This window comes from Paroedura picta, chromosome 2 (genome assembly GCF_049243985.1).
Source record: "Paroedura picta isolate Pp20150507F chromosome 2, Ppicta_v3.0, whole genome shotgun sequence".
Lineage (NCBI taxonomy): Eukaryota > Metazoa > Chordata > Lepidosauria > Squamata > Gekkonidae > Paroedura > Paroedura picta.
In genome coordinates this window covers 10,366,411-10,382,215 of record NC_135370.1, presented here as the reverse complement: position 1 = coordinate 10,382,215, position 15,805 = coordinate 10,366,411, and the positions used below count along the sequence as shown (strand labels likewise).

General features: G+C 48.5%; 1 protein-coding gene and 1 long non-coding RNA gene across 3 annotated transcripts in view; one reads left to right on the top strand and one right to left on the bottom strand.

Annotated features, from left to right (window-relative positions):
- Positions 1-15,805, top strand: part of PLCL1 (phospholipase C like 1 (inactive)) — a 163,018-nt gene that overhangs the window by 20,817 nt on the left and 126,396 nt on the right. Inside the window, exon 1 of one of the 2 annotated variants that reach the window (XM_077319340.1) lies at positions 1,697-1,723. The exons of the other annotated variant lie outside the window; for it this stretch is intronic. Within the exon in view, the coding sequence (XP_077175455.1) occupies positions 1,712-1,723 (12 nt within the window). The 5' untranslated portion in view covers positions 1,697-1,711. Of the gene's footprint in view, positions 1-1,696; positions 1,724-15,805 lie in introns of those variants that run through there. 2 annotated transcript variants of the gene reach the window in all.
- On the bottom strand, positions 10,355-13,890 carry LOC143828606 (uncharacterized). The gene is made up of 3 exons (XR_013227758.1): positions 13,666-13,890; positions 12,074-12,233; positions 10,355-10,970 (listed from the first exon to the last, which is right to left on the bottom strand). It is a non-coding gene; the product is annotated as an uncharacterized LOC143828606 (long non-coding RNA).

Sequence of the window (15,805 nt, the reverse complement as noted above, 5' to 3'; positions counted from 1 at the left end):
CTGAGAACGTACATTTAGTGGAGTCAACTTCCAAGTTCTGATTTGCCTCGTCAAATATTGGCGGCCTTGCTTTTGCTCTTTCACTGGAGAATGCAGTGCTCGAGACGAGCCACGGTGGTGAAATCCGGCTGCCTGCCTTTGAAAGTCAGGGAACGCTGTTCATAGCAAATGTGGTTAAGAAACCATTTCAAACCATGGTTTCAGTTAGGGATGTACGCTTTGGCTCGGATTGGCTCGTCCGCCTCGGCGATCACTGAAGCCCGATGTGGGCTTCGGTGATCACTGAGGTGGCCGAGCTGAAGCACACATCTTTTTTTTCAGTTCCTGGTTTGATGAATCCGGCCTAACTTTTTTTTTGGGGGGGGACACCATCGTGTCATGTCATAGCTGACCTGTCGCAACTCCCGGTGGGACTTTCGAGGCAAGAGAGGTTCAGGGGTGGTTAACCTGCCCCTGCGTAGCAGCCCTGGACATCTCTGGAGATCTGTCCTCCAGATTTTCACCAGGGCTGACCCTGCTTAGCTTTTGAGCTCGGAGGAGATCGGGCCAGCTGGGGTCATACTAGACAGGGCTGATGACTCCTCCTAAACCATGATTGGTTTAACCGAGCTGCCATTCCGTCTGAACCAATCGACCAGTTGGGAATCCCTAACTGTGGGCCTCCGTGAAATAAACAAGACATAATCTGATTTAGAGCAAGTAAAAGGTAAAGGTAAAGGTATCCCCTGTACAAGCACCCTTGGGGTGATGCCCTCTTGTGTTTTCATGGCAGTGTTTGCCAGTGCCTTCCCCAGCCATGACCGTTTACCCCCCAGCAAGCTGGGTCCTCATTTTACCGACCTCGGAAGGATGGAAGGCTGAGTCGACCTTGAGCCGGCTGCTGGGATCGAACTCCCAGCCTCATGGGCAGAGCTTTCAGACTGCTTTTCTGCTGCCTTAACACTCTGTGCCACAAGAGGTTCTTAGAGCAAGTAGAAGAAGCCTTATTTTTCTTTCCACTGAAGAGGAGCTTTTCCAGGGGCCTGAGTAATTACAAATTCTGATTGCTCACAGAGCGGCCCCACAGTGGATTCCACACGGTCACTTTTTTCCTGTCCCATTTCTCCCCCGCCACCGTAGCCGTGGGACTTGAGCTACTGATCGCCCCACAACAATGAACAGACAATTCCTGCAAACATTGAACAGTGTTAACGTAGAGACCCCTGGCTGTGTATCGCAAGGACTCCTTTCCGGCCTGTGTTCTTCCTGTTGTTGCTGTTAATTTTGCAGAAAGCCAACAGATGTTCCATGCTTGCAGCCAAACTCTGCTACGGAGTGTCTCCGGTAAGCATCTCGAGTGCAGAGAAATGTGAATGTTCTTGCTTCATTCATGGATATATATTTGTGGTTATGAATGTGGAAAGACATCCCTCTGGGCTGGGCTGGGCTGGGCTGTGCCCCCTGCCATGAGCAGAGCTGCATCTCCCTTTAATGGAAACCAGCACTGATGGAGCCGGCCATTCTGACCCTTGTCTCCGTGGACCTCCTTGCTGCAGTCCCAGCCAGAGGTCGGGACAACTGACGGGCTCTGGAGGTTTGGTGCAACTGCGGAGGGTGGCCGAGGGACAGGGGTGAGGAGGAAGGGACAGATCTCCGCAGGACTCCACAACTGCAGGACACATCTTGAATCCCGCTCAGTTCAGACCGTGGATCCACTGGAGCGGCTAGCCGTATGACCGAGGTGGTGCGTATCAGAAGTTGGCTGACTCATCCCATTGTGATCGTTTCAGAGGGCAGCCATGTGGAAGGACTGCAGAAGGACAGTTCCATGGTACGTGGGGGGGGGACGACCCCTCCCCCTCCTTGCAGAGCTCTCCTGGGCCTGTCTTGGGAACTGGCCTTCGACACCGTCAGTGGTGTTGAAGTCTACATACTGAAGTGCTTTATATTTACTGGGTTGTCCGTTGTTTATTATAGTCACGGATCAGTGGCATTCAGGTGGGCAGCCGTGTTGGTAAGAAGCAGCAGAACCAAGGCTGAGTCCAGGGGCACCTTCAGGCCAACCAAGGTTTATTTTGCGGAGAAGGTTTCCTGTATGTGCACACTTCTCCTTCTTTGGAAGTTTTTAAGCAGAGGCTCAGTAGTTATTAGATAGAAATGCTGATTCTGTGAACTTGGGCAGATTGTGAGTGGGTGGGCAGGAAGGGATGGGCCAGTGCTTGGCTCTTGTGGCCCTTCCTGGCATACCCAGGGGGGGGGGAAGGTCCGTGGCTCCTCCATGGAAGGGAACAGAACTTGACCCAGGGAGTGACCTAGGACTCCTCAACCTGCACAGAACTTGTTTCTCCAGGGCCGCCCACCTGGGCCGTGAGGAGCCTCTTGGTTCTTTCTGTCCAGAGTAGAGGTGGGGAGATCCAGAGCACACTGGAGAGTCGGATGTGACCGCAGCACAGGGCTGTTTGCTATCTTTGGCTGCCAGTCGTCAGAGCCTGGCTAACTTCATCCACTGTGCCCCAGGGACAGGTAGATCTGGCTGCTGCTGCAGTTCAATACATTCTGGCTAGAAGCTTTTTTTGGCTGGAGGCTTTTCCTGGCTGAATTTCAAAGGCATGGATGTTGAAGGCTTTCTAACCATATATATTGAGCCTTTTAGAGGCACTGGTCTATTGACTATTACTCTAGATCAGGGGTTGTCAAACTACGGCCTTCCAGATGTCCATGGACTACAATTCCCATGAGCCCCTGCCAGCGAATGCTGGCAGGGGCTCATGGGAATTGTAGTCCATGGGCATCTGGAAGGCCGTAGTTTGACAACCCCTGATCTAGATCAAGCTTGAAGTTTCTGGCACCTTGAGAAAGCGCTCAGCGAAATGGGTGAATGATGATGCCATGTCTTTTTACTGTAAGAAAATTCTTTGTTAGTTGTTTACTGGTTAATTCTCTATTTATTGTTCGCTTACAGTTTCCATATACTCTGGGGTGCCCTACCTTTCTTCTGCAAGGAGGTTTCCTGATGTTAGTTGTTCATAAAGGCTGAATTTTTCACTTTTTACTGTTTGGTTATAATCTTTGTATGGTTTCTTCGTATTGGTTTATGTCAGCGGTATGCTTTTTTCATATATTATAAAATTTCAAACTTTTGGGGGGAGCCTTTAATTCCCCAAAGAGCCAGCTTGGTGTACTGGTTAGGAGGGTTGATTTTTAATCTGGCAAGCCAAGTTCGATTTCCCACTCCTCCACATGCAGCCAGCTGGGTGACCTTGGGCTTGCCACAGCACTGATAAAGTTGTTCTGACCCAGCAGTAATATCAGGGCTCTCTCAGCCTCACCCACCCCACAGGGTGTCTGTTGTGGGGAGACGAAAGGGAAGGCAATTGGAAGCCGCTTTGAGACTCCTTCGGGTAGAGAAAAGTAGCATATAAGAATCAACTCTTCTTCTTCTTCAGTAATGTCAGGGCTCTCTCAGCCTCCCCTCCCTCACAGGGTCTCTGTTGTGGGGAGAGGAAAGGGAAGGCGACTGGAAGCCGCTTTGAGACTCCTTCGGGTAGAGAAAAGTGGCATATAAGAACCAACTCTTCTTCTTCCTCCTTTGAGTGGGTCCCTCTTTTCTTGTTGGGGACCTCTTTGGCTGCCGGTCGCTTGAGCCTGGCTAACCTCATCCACTGTGCCCCAGGGACAGGCACTCCTGGCAGAGGAGCTGGCTGCTGCTGCTGCTGCTTTTGTTTTTTTTAACACGTCCACCAGGAAAACTTTTGCGCTGATTTTTTTCGGTTTGGATTTTTACAGCCCTCTGGAAAAGCAGAACTTCAGTTTGTAAAAACCTCTCCTTTTAAAAACCATTATTGTTTGTCAGATGATTTGCCTTTGTTGTTGTTGTTGCTCTCTTTGTTCTGCCAGAGAGTCCAAAAACGGGTGCAGCCCAACAGCGTGCCTTTGTTATCCCGCTGAAATCAGTCATCGACCGAGGCGGAGGCTGCAGATGTTTTGGCTGGTTGTTCCAGGCACCGCAGGATTGGGGGGGGGGTGTTGCCTTGACATTCAGGCGATGGGGGCTCTGCAGAGGAGCGGACAGGGGATGGACAGCTGTGTTGTGTTGAGCTGGAAGCTGCACCCTGCTCCTTCTGTGCTGGGAAATGCTGTTCCTCGGCTCTGCACCAGTCCGGTTGGCCTTTCAAAGGGCAGCTTCCCAGTGGGTTATCCTCTGCGTTAACCAGGGGTAGTCAAACTGCAGCCCTCCAGATGTCCATGGACTACAATTCCCAGGAGCCCCCTGCCAGCATTTGCTGGCAGGGGGCTCCTGGGAATTGTAGTCCATGGACATCTGGAAGGCCGCAGTTTGACTACCCCTGGCGTTAACGAATGAGACCGTGCTGGTCCTTGCCCTTATCTTGGGCTCTCCTTGTTCCAGGGGGAACAGGGGGCTGGGTTAGGCCCTCAGCCTGGTGTCAACAGATGCAGGGAGAGGTCGGAGTCAGTGCCTGGAGAGGACGGCATTTCAGGAAGCTGTGAGGCCACTCCATGTGATGTCTAGCGGTTTCTTGCAGATTCCCTTAATCCCCAAATGTATGCAACAACTTCTTTTGGGAGGAAATATTTCTGAGACATTCTGGGATTTTTGCTGTCCAGAGGACTCCAGGTTCAAACAACTGGAACTTTGTGTGAGGAACCAAAATAAGACTCGCCACAGGGCCTAATGATGCTTTGATATTAAGAAACCTCATTAACTAATAGTTTCATCCCAACAGCATAGAGCATAAAATTGTGGAGGGCACATCTGGAAGCCTTTTTAGAAAGCCTGCCACTTTTCCAGTGCCAGTTTTACCTGGTAGATCATCAGCACACAAACTGGGTATTCTCAGTCAGTCAGTCAGTCAGTCTTATTAAATTTATATCCTGCCTTCAGGGCACTTTGCAATGAAAGTTTTTCATTGTACATTACAAGGAACATTGTCCTTTGGAATAGTGGTCCGCAACCTTTTTTAGGGCGATCCGGTGGTCGCGCATGCGCAAACAAGCATGGGCAAACAAGCATGCACGGTAGGTCCGCACATGTGCGTTTGTGCCATGCCACACATGCACGTTTGTGACTGCACATGGCGCAAATGCGCATACCTGCCGCACATGCGCATTTGCGCTGGCGGCCACGCTTCCCTCTCCCCCCACCCACAAAAAGAAGCTTGCCGGGCCGCAAGCTAATTGGCCGCTTTGGTGGCTGATTTGCTTGCGGCCTGGGAAGTTTCTCACTGGGGGGGGGAGGCGGGGAGAGGGAGCTGCAGCCCGGTGGTTGGGGACCACTGCTTTTGAACATCTAACTTTTCAGTCTGGTGGAATTTGTAATAATAAAATATTTAACAGGACACCTGGAAGAATGCTAACCGTGCTACTCTTGTGTCTGTTCTCCATGGAGTGGGTGTGGTCGAAGATCATGCCCAGGTTCCTGGCTGAGCATGCTACTTGACGCTGCACCCCATCCAGGAAGGGCAGTTGCACTTCCCCGCCAGGTCCCTTCCCATGGAACCACAGGAACTCTGTCTTTGAAGTAGCACAACAGAAATTGAGTCCAATAGCTCCTTTAAGACCAACAAAGATTTATTCAAGGCGGGAGCCAGCTTGGTGTAGTGGTTAGGAGTGCGGACTTCTGATCTGGTGAGCTGGGTCAGATTCCATGTTCCTCCTCCACATGCAGCCAGCTGGGTGACCTTGAGCTTGCCACAGCATTGATAAAGCTGTTCTGACTGAGCAGGAATATCAGGGCTCTCTCAGCCTCTTCTCCCTCACAGGGTGTCTGTTGTGGGGAGAGGAAAGGGAAGGTGACTGCAAGTTACTTTGAGACTCCTTCAGGTAGAGAAAAGTGGCATATAAGAACCAACTCTTCTTCTTCTTGAAAAATATGAAGTTCCATAATTAAAAATAGGACCCCCCTTCTTTACATGTTGTAACACTTTTTATGTGTAATTTTTTTACATAATACAAAGACAAAGTGCAGAAGACTTTCCCATCAGCCAGGCATTTGTTTAATGCAAGACCTAACAGCTTGCTTACGTTATCCCTCTCAGAACAATGTGTTAGCATTTCCTTGCCAAGGACAACAGCTAAAAGGCACGCATGCTGACGTGTGGGGTATGATATGGCTGGAAACACTTTTTACACGGCAGCGGGGCCTTTTCTGTGGTGGTCGCTACAGTTGATACTGAGTGAGACCACTTTGCAGAAAGGCCCTGAGCTTTCTGGTGGGGAATAGGGGATAAAAATATTATTTAAAAAGTTGTTTTGAAATGCTGCCCGTTCAGCTTGGAAAGTCCCCGGGGGAGCAGTGCTCTGGAGGGCTGGTTGTAGCCAGGAACAAGCAGAATGGAGTCCTGGCAATGCTGTGAGAGCCGATCAGCTCACCTGCAGAAATAGATAGAAGGATAAAGTCTTAGACTCATAGAGTGGGAAGGGACCATCCAGGCCTTCTAGTTCTACCCCCTGCTCAAGGCAGGATCAGCCTCAAGCATCCTTGATAAGTCTGTCCGGTATCAAGACCCAGATTTTTCCGTGCTGTGGGTGGGTTTTGTTTTAGTTTTTAAGCCTGGCCTATCTCATAGGAAACTGTCACACTGGAAAAGGCATCACACAAGTTGGGGAGGCCTGTCCTAGGAAGCCCTGGTCCCTTTGTTAAAGAACGGTGTGCCCTTTCTGCATCTGACCTTTATCTAAACTGGGAAATGTTTTTATTTCGTTTTGTTTTCAGCCAGTTTTGTAGGACAAGGCCACCTCCATGCTTCCTCATGCTCTGTGTTTATATTTAGATGTCTCAAAGATTAAATGCCGCAAGCACGCAGCACTGGTCGCTCTCTTGAACAGCAGGGGCGGAGTGGTGAGTCAGAATGCTGCTGCGACTGAAGCGCATGTGTTTGTTCAAAGAACCCTTGCTGTACCATGTGTAGGGGCTTCTCTAGGAGAGGAGGTTTCGGCTGTGCGACGTTCCCGTCATGCACCCTTCTGATCTCGGTGGTCGTGGTGTCATGCGAAAGACAAGGGTTTTGTGGCTGGGGGTAAACGGTGAGTGCCGACTTGTTCACTCTGTGTCCAAGCCTGCTAGATTTTGGCCCAAGAGGGCAACAGCGCAAGGGACAGCGCACAGGGTGCCTTCAAGTGCGTGGGTGCGCGTGCCGAGACCGTTTTGTTGCACAGTGTGGCAAATATTTAGGGGCCACAGTTGACAGAACAAATTAGGTACATTTTGAGAAACTGGTCCCCGGGGTGGAAATAGTTGAAACACTCACCTGCTCCTTAATAAAACCAGAGTCCAGTAGCACCTTTAAGACCAAGAAAAATTTATTCCGGGCATAAGCTTTCAAGTGCAAGGACATCTGACGAAGTGCTTGCACTCGAAAGCTCACGCCCTGAATAGATCTTTCTTGGTCTTAAAGGTGCTACTGGACTTTGACTTTATCGTGCTACTTCAGACCAACACGGCTACTCATTTGAATCCACCTATGCCTTGTTAGTAAGGAGTCGTGCCAGGATCGGCATCTGTTGTACATTCTTCGTGTCAGCGAGGATCTGGGCCTCACTCCTTGCGCCACCTTCTTAACAATGTTAATGTACTTTTATGTCTGCTGTAAAGGTTGTTCCCTTTTGTGTGGAATGCGTTGGTTGCGGCAAGTTCAGGAAATGCAAAGCTGGACTAGGAACTGGGTGCTCCGGGTTTGAAGACCCACGCTGCTGTGGTAGCCTGTTGACTGACCCTGGGCCAGTCACACACCCAGCCTAAGCTCCCTTACAGAGTGTTATGAGGATAAAAGGGAAGGGAAGGGAATGATATGAAACTGAAGAAAGTCAGGAGATCGATGAACAAAATGAAGCACAGACCACCACGCAAGTCCTGAGTGGAGCAGCCTCTAGGGCTGCATCTTCCAAGGGGACCACCCGTTCAGGACCCAGCCAGGCATCACCAAAATCCTTGGCTCCTGCCTGGGCCTGCTGCGAAAACATTGAATCATGGATGGCCTTGCAGTTCCGTGCTCAGAACTTAATGACCAGTTCTCCTGCTGGCAGCCACCACGTCCCAATTACTCTCTGTTGCTCCACTGGAGAAAAAAAATAGGGCAAACAATAGCTGATGGCAGAACAGGGTAACGTCATATCGCCGTGACAAGCTCCCCAGGAAATCTGTGGTTTCCCTGGGAGGTTTTAGCGGATTTCTAGAGCCGTGTTCTCCCTGGAAGTGATGTCATACTGTGGTGCCGAGAGCGTGACTCATTTCCTGCTGGGGCCCAGCCACTGGTGTGTGATTGTATTGCAGGCTCAATTTGTATAGGAAAAATGTTGCCTGTTGGGGGGGCGGAATGGGGCTTCAGCTTTCTTTCCCCGCTGTATTCCTCACTGGAAACAGCCCAGGGGTGGTTCTTAACTCTCAGTGCGTGGCCTGCTCCCAATCCACACATGTAGGATAACGCACTTTCAGTGTGTTTTTACAGCTGGATTTTCCCGTGTGAAATATGAAAACCTGTTTCTAAAGTGGATTGGAAGTGCATTATCCAACATGTGCAGAATGAATTCTCAATTGCCCAGGCCAGCCCAATCTCCTCAGATCTTGGAAGCGCCCAAAGCGCCCAACCCTACTCTGTATTTTGCCTTGAAATCCCCACTAGGGGGTGGCCATAAGACAGCTGTGACTGGATGGCCCTTTATGCACGCGCATGCACACACGCAAACACTCAGTGTGACTTGCAATTATTTCCATGTGTGGGGGGAAGAGGTACTTACCCTGACGGAGACCTGCCCCTCTTTTCATGAACTGGACTCCTGATCCAAACTGGACTCCCATCTACCTGGGAATGGAGTTTCCGGCAGGGAATTTAAGATGTCCTGGCCTCTTTCAACTTGGAAGGCATGAGGTGGGGGGGCTGGGGTAACCTCTGTGTGCTTTCGGGAAGGGGGGGGGTGCAGGAGTGGCTTACGATCCCTTCCTCTCCCCAAATCGGACAGCCTGTGAGATAGGCTGAGAGAGTTCTGAGAGAAACTACTCTGTGAGAACAGCTTCTAACAGGACTCTGACTGGCCCAGGGTCACCCAGCATGTGGAGAAGCAGGGAATCAAATCCTGCTTACCACATTAGAAGCTTTTGCTCTTAACCACTATACCAAGCTGTACAAATTGCCATTGCCTTAAAGAGATGTGGTTAGAACACAGGCAGAAGAAGCTGTTGCAGGGGGAGGGTGCAAGTCTTTTTTTTTTACTTGCTCATTGACTGTTATGGCATTCTTTTCCTTTAAATAGGACCTTTTGGCGTTCGCTGGCAGGGGCTCATGGGAATTGTAGTCCATGGACATCTGGAGGGCCGCTGTTTGACTACCCCTGATCTACGTAATTCAACATAAGGCAGCATCATGTGTTCAGGGTGAAATGAACCAATCAAGAGGCATAATTTTCTTTCTGTTGATAATCGTCATAGTTCCTGTTGCCAAGTCCTGGGGGGAATTTACCTCTCAGTTGGATATCACTTTCCAACCAGGATTATCAAACTTCAAAAACATCCTATTATAAAATGGCTTTCAACCACTACCTAATTAGTAACGTTAAACCAAAACGGGAAGAATCCCATTACTAAGCAGAGCACAAAAGCAGAATTCTACAGAACTCAGGCATTGAAATAAAATTGTTAGTTAATTAAAGTGAAATTACTAAGAAGCTCTTGTATATCCTGCTATGGTAAACAGGCCATTTGTCTAAGTGATCATAAACTTAGAGTAGGGTTCTCTTGCCAAGAAACAGGGAGCTTTAAGATACGGAATTCATGAGTAACTCATAAATTGCATGTCTGGTAGGTTTTTTTGTTTTTTCACGTTGGAAAAGTATTTAATTATAATTCTGTATTTTTAAAAGAACGCCATATGCTAAATAGGGCCTGATCCAGTTGAAGTTCTGTGTGTATGTCAAGTGCCATCAAGTCCTGGCTGTCTCACAGTGACCACAGGAAGGGGCTTCTGAGGGAGGGGAGAGGCAGAGGTGGTTGGCCAGTGACTTCCCATGCAGAGCTGCCCTTGGTGGTCCCTCCACCCCCTGTCCAATCAGGGTTGATCTTGCTTAGCTTCTGAGAGTGCCCAGCTGCCTTCCCTCCTGGCTCAGTTGTTGTTGTTGTTGTTATTTAATTTATTACCAGCCATTCGAAAGCAGGTGGTGGGTTACAGATGTCCAGTTAAAACCCGCATTAAAACCCTATTAAAATGGACAAAAATACAAATACAATAAACAACCCAACAACATGGGGCTATCCCCAACCCCTACCCCTACCTCTAGAGCAGTGGTCCCCAACCCCCAGTTCGGGGACCAGTACCAGTCCGTGGATCAGTCGGTACCGGGCCGCACTCCGCCTCGTCCTCCTTCTGGCTGCTGCCTCGGGGGCTGCCCTGCCACTCTGCCACCGGCTCACCTTTGGTGCTCTCCAGCGGCCGCCATGGCTGGGGCTCCCCCTCAGTGTGGCACTGCGCAGCTGCTGCTGAGAGCGCCCCCCAGTGGGCGATGGGAAGTCAGGGGCACCGGCGGGAAAGCCAGTGGAGCCATTATGGCGGTGGCGACGTCCCTCGGCAAAAGACTACCCCTCCTCAGGACCTCAGTAAAATTGTCAAGCGTTGACCAGTCCCCGGTGATAAAAAGGTTGGGGACCACTGCTCTAGAGGGAGGAGGCAGGAGAGACGAAGTAATCAGAGTTGCAGTTTAACACCAGGGGGGCCCCATTGATCTTTCCCCACTGCCCCAGCCTCAACTGTAGACCTGGCGGAAGAACAGTTTGCAGGCCCTAAGGAAGGCTGGAGGTTATTCATGGTTTTAAAACCCTTTATAGTCAACAGAATCCCTTAGGTGCAACCAAGTTGCATTGTCTTCCAGGGCTGGTTTTAGGAGTGCAATTTTTCAGAGCTTCAGGACATGCTGGAAATGGTGTTTGTGAGCATGTAAAAAGAAATCCATACTCCTTTTCATCCTGTCTCCTAGGAGGGCTGTTACTGGAAAGGAAGGGATTACAGAACAGGGTAAGTTTTATTGCATCTTTGATGGCCGCTATTGCATGGGGCAGATTTTATGGGTCAGTTTTATTGTTCCCTGTGATATTTTTAAAAGAAATAAAACTTGACAAAAGAGAAGAAGAAATCAAGGCAACCCATAATGGCAAGGGTCAGGTGGGTCTCTGTGTTGGTCTGGAACGGCAGAACAATGATTGCATCCTTAAAACCAACCAGCATGGCCTCTCTCATGTTCTTATGTCTGGGGCTGTGACGTTCTGTATTCTTCATGCTCGGAGGGCAATGGGGAAGAGGCTTCTGGAGTTTTGGCCCTGTTGTTGGGCCTCCTGAGGGCACTTGGGTTTTGGTCACTGCATGACATGCAGTGCTGGACTGGATGGGCCAATGGCCTGATCCAACATGGCTTCTGTTATGTTCCTGTGTCTGAGGCAGTGATGCTCTCTGTTCTTTGTGCCTTACATCCCTTTAAATGCCTCGGAATCAGGATTGACTTCACAGGATTTAAAAATCTCAATCCATTTAAATGTCTCAGACTAAGACTTTATTCCAAGCTCAACCACAAAATGGCAGTTGTGAGTGTGGCTTGCAGTGAACGGAGTCTAAAGACAACAGAGGGATCTCGATTCCTTCAAGTGCCTTAAATTTCTCTGTCTGTTGGTCCCAAAAAATTCTGAAAATTTTTGGGATTTGTTTGGCTTGACCGTTTTGGTGGCCAGAAAAACAGCAATAAATAAATAATTTAAAATATCCACCTGAATTAATACTCCCCTCCCCCGGCTTGGATTGGCCTATTGCACACCCTTAATAGCAACCCTAAATTTCTTGGTAGCCCCCTACCCACATATGAACTTTGATTGAACTTGCTTAGCTTCTGAGATCAGATGAATCAGGCTACCTTGGGCCACCCAGGTCATTAGAGTAGCCCATCCAAGCTTGCTTTTAGCTCTACGTGGGTGAAAAACCAGGCCTTCAAGCTGTGTGTTTTCCCCACGTCTCAAAATTCTGCATAAGATCCTAATTCCCCATCTTTCTTCTGTCCCCCTTCAGGGGAGGTGGGACAGAATTTCATGTTGGTTTGAACTCACTTTCAGTGCCTGTTGCCATCTAGTCCCAAGGGCACGCTACCTCCCAGGGTGGGTCGCAGGGAGGGAGGCCAGTGTCCACGGTAGGCTGTCTCCTTGACAGCTGGGGAGTAACATTGGGCTCCCTGACTCGAAATACTTCGTCTGCTTTCTGATCTTCTTCCTAAGCTGTCAAAAAACTTTAACACCAGCCAGTGTTGAAACACAAAGCTATGAAAATAAAGCCCCATCAGACGTTTACAAACTGTCAGATTTTATGACGCAAGATGACAGTTGAGATCAAGCAAGAACATTTCTGACGATAGTGAGCATCTTTAAGAAGGGAGTTAAAGGGTAGACAAAACTAGCATACGTGCTTGCCCTCTAAGAAAGCTGTCCTCCCAAAGCAAAACTAAAACAAGGCGGGGTTTTTCTGAGGAGAAAAGCATGGCAGCCTGGATTCTAAGGGCCTTTTCGCACGGGGATCTTTGTTGCAAATTGTTTGCGGAATGAAAAATCGCCATTTAAAATAGTGGAATTCGTCGTTATGCATACCTGCCTTTGTAGTGGAATCAGTTGCGTTTTTTAGCGTTTCCCACAGGCTTCCGGTCTCGGCAGAAATCGCTAGAAAGGAAGCGCTATTGCCAAGCTCGTCCCGCCCCTGGCCGTCAAGCAGCCAATAGGCAGCCGTTAGCATGCTCCCAAACAGCCCCTTTCCCTTTAAGAAAGGTTTTTAAAAAAAAAAAAACAGACCCATAGCAACGAATCTAGGTAGATTCGTTGCAACGGAGAGACCCATCCAGCTGCCTAATGTGAGCTGTCGTTTGATTGTATGATCGTTGGCACGCTGCCTCGAGTGATAAAAAAAAAATCCCCCCCCCTCTCACGGGCCCGATTTTCAGCTGAATTAATGTGTAAAAAATAAAGGGACTTTATTTCAGCAAACGGGCTTTTATGTGGTTTGTGCTTAGTGACTAAAGGTGAAGGACTGAAGCCAGGGAAGCCTCTAAACAGAAAGAGGCTCGCTGGTGCGTTTATCCCCGCTCGCTCGGAGAAAAAAAAATGGCGATCGCTTCGCCGGAAGTTTGGAGGACAGGCTCAGGAGGAGGGACTTTGAAGAACCTGCAACAATGGTAACGCACAGGTCTTTAGCGCTAGTGTTGCAGATTGGTTGCAGGAGTGTATCGCTATCCGGAGGGTGAATCCACTTTTCTGGATTCCCCTGAAAGCGCTACAACGAAGCACTTTTTGCTGATTGGTTTCAGGAGTGTTGCAGATTGTCTGCGACGTCGTGCGTTAAGGCAAATTAGTAGCGTTTTCAATTAGCAACCATTGTGCTATTTTGAAGCCGTGCGAAATGGCCCTAAGAGGAGACCAGATTGACTTATAACACTTTGGTGGGTGTTATAAAAGATCACAGTTGTAACTACAGTGTGGTTTAATGAAGGTGAGGGTATTTCAGGCTGCTGCAGGAAAAGAAGGAAATCTTTGCACTAGAGGTGGGCATGAACCTGGAAAATGGAAGTTGGTTGGATTTGTGGGTGGTCACAGGTCAGGGGGAAATCACAGACCCTGACCCCCGTACTTTCACAGACACCTCCCCATTGTTCACGAACCTTTGGGTTTGCTTGAGTTCATTAACTGTTTAGCTGTTCCTTCAGGTGCTAGACATGTGGAATTCACTGTGGAGCCCCCTGACTGATTTCTAGAGAGGCATGACGTCATTTCCAAGTTTTTTCCAGAAGTGACATCACACCATTGATGGTAGACACCCCCATGTTTGTGCCCCACCCAGCTTCCCACTGGTTGCCAAATGAGTCTTGGTAACTCTACACAGATGATATGGCAACATGGTCTGGTGTATATCTAGATGAGTTATACTCTGATCCTGGCAGTTATAATTGTTCTGCCATTGCGGAGCTTATATCAGGGGTGGGCAAACTGTGGCCCTCCAGATGTCCATGGACCACGTCCCATGATCCCCTGCCAGCATTGTAGTCCATGGACATCTGGAGGGCCACAGTTTGCCCACCCCTTGCTTATATGTTAAATGTGGAAATCAGGTTCTATTGAGTATGCTGTTTGTGCCTTGAGATTCCAGGTATCTTTGTTTGTGTTTTCCATACTGCTTTGCAGTTTATACACTGGGTGGGAAACACATGATACGCATTAATGTACTGAGATTGTCATGACAACTGCACATCCGTTTCCCAGAGTTTTTTTGTCAACAGATGTAGGCTTCTTTAATCGTTCCTGTGAATCTGAGTAATAAATACGTGCGGTAGCCAGTGATTTCCCCGCAGTATGAAATATGCAGGCATGCTGTGTGTCTATGGGCTTAATTTCTACATGCAATGTGGTCTGTCAGGCGATTGATGAACAACCCACTGGGCTAATTGTATTTACACAAAATTCATTACTGTTTCTTCTCCCACTGTCCTGTTTCATTAGAGCAGGGGTAGTCAAACTGCGGCCCTCCAGATGTCCATGGACTACAATTCCCAGGAGCCCCTGCCAGTATTCGCTGGCAGGGGCTCCTGGGAATTGTAGTCTATGGACATCTGGAGGGCCGCAGTTTGACTACCCCTGCATTAGAGCTACTTTGTATTGTCCACATGAAACCCCAATAAGTACTTTTTCTGGAACTTTTCTAGAACTTCAGACTTTCAGGACAATTCTGTCAGATTCAGATGGGCAGCCATATTGATCTGAAGCAACTGAACAGAGTCTGAGTCACTTTCCTTGTTTCCCGTGCTCCTGTTTTCCCGCCAGAATGGGCATGCTTGGTACAAAGAGAGGCTGCCTCACGCATATCTTCCCACAACTCCAACTTGTGATCTGGTTTACTCCCCTTCCCCCAAGAATTAGCAACTAGTTTTAAAAAGTGGCGGTTCTTTCAGTTTGCAAAAGCATGGGCAGCGGTTGAACAGCATGACAAGGAGGAAATGCACAAGATTTAGTGTAGGCTCCCTGACTGTGCTAAAGGCTGTTTTCACACATCCACTGAATAATGGGATTTCAATCTGCTTTCAGTGTACTTTGCAACTGCCTTTTACAGTGTGAATTGGGAAAATCCCTTTCTGGGCTGTCTACTCTGGCCGTTAAACACAGAGGGTACAATTGTAGGAAGTGAATGCGCAGAGGGAAGGGCAGCATATAAATACAATAAGAAATAAATGCAGCAGATACAAACGCCCCCCGATTATCTGACTATCTTAACAAATATGTGCTAGGTTGTAAGTGGGTGGGCACATGGTAGGGGCATGATGCTGGCATCATGTTACTTCTAGTAAAAAATCCATAAAACAAGGGTCGCTCTAGGACGCTCTATGGGTTTTTATCACAGAGTTTCTAGCGATTCCTAGAGCTGTCCAATATCATATAGTTAAAAAAACAAAAAAACGGTAGTGGTGTGATGATGAGGGTATAATGTAATTGCACACACAGATTTATTAATATGGTTAGAAACCAGTGCACAAAATACATTTGATCATTAACACAGAACAGATAAAAAAGACAATGGGCATGATAAGATATAACAATATGGCAAAATAATGTTTGAACAAGGCTTTCTGTTTCCTAGATGCTAAAAAGCAAAATGCTGCAACTTCCTAAGAGGTTGCCTTTATCCTGTCCTCCAGTGAAAATCTTAATAGGCGGCCCTCCGCATATTTCAGTTAGTCTAAAGCAGGGGTAGTCAAATTGCGGCCTTGCAGATGTCCATGGACTACAATTCCCATGAGCCCCCTGCCAGCG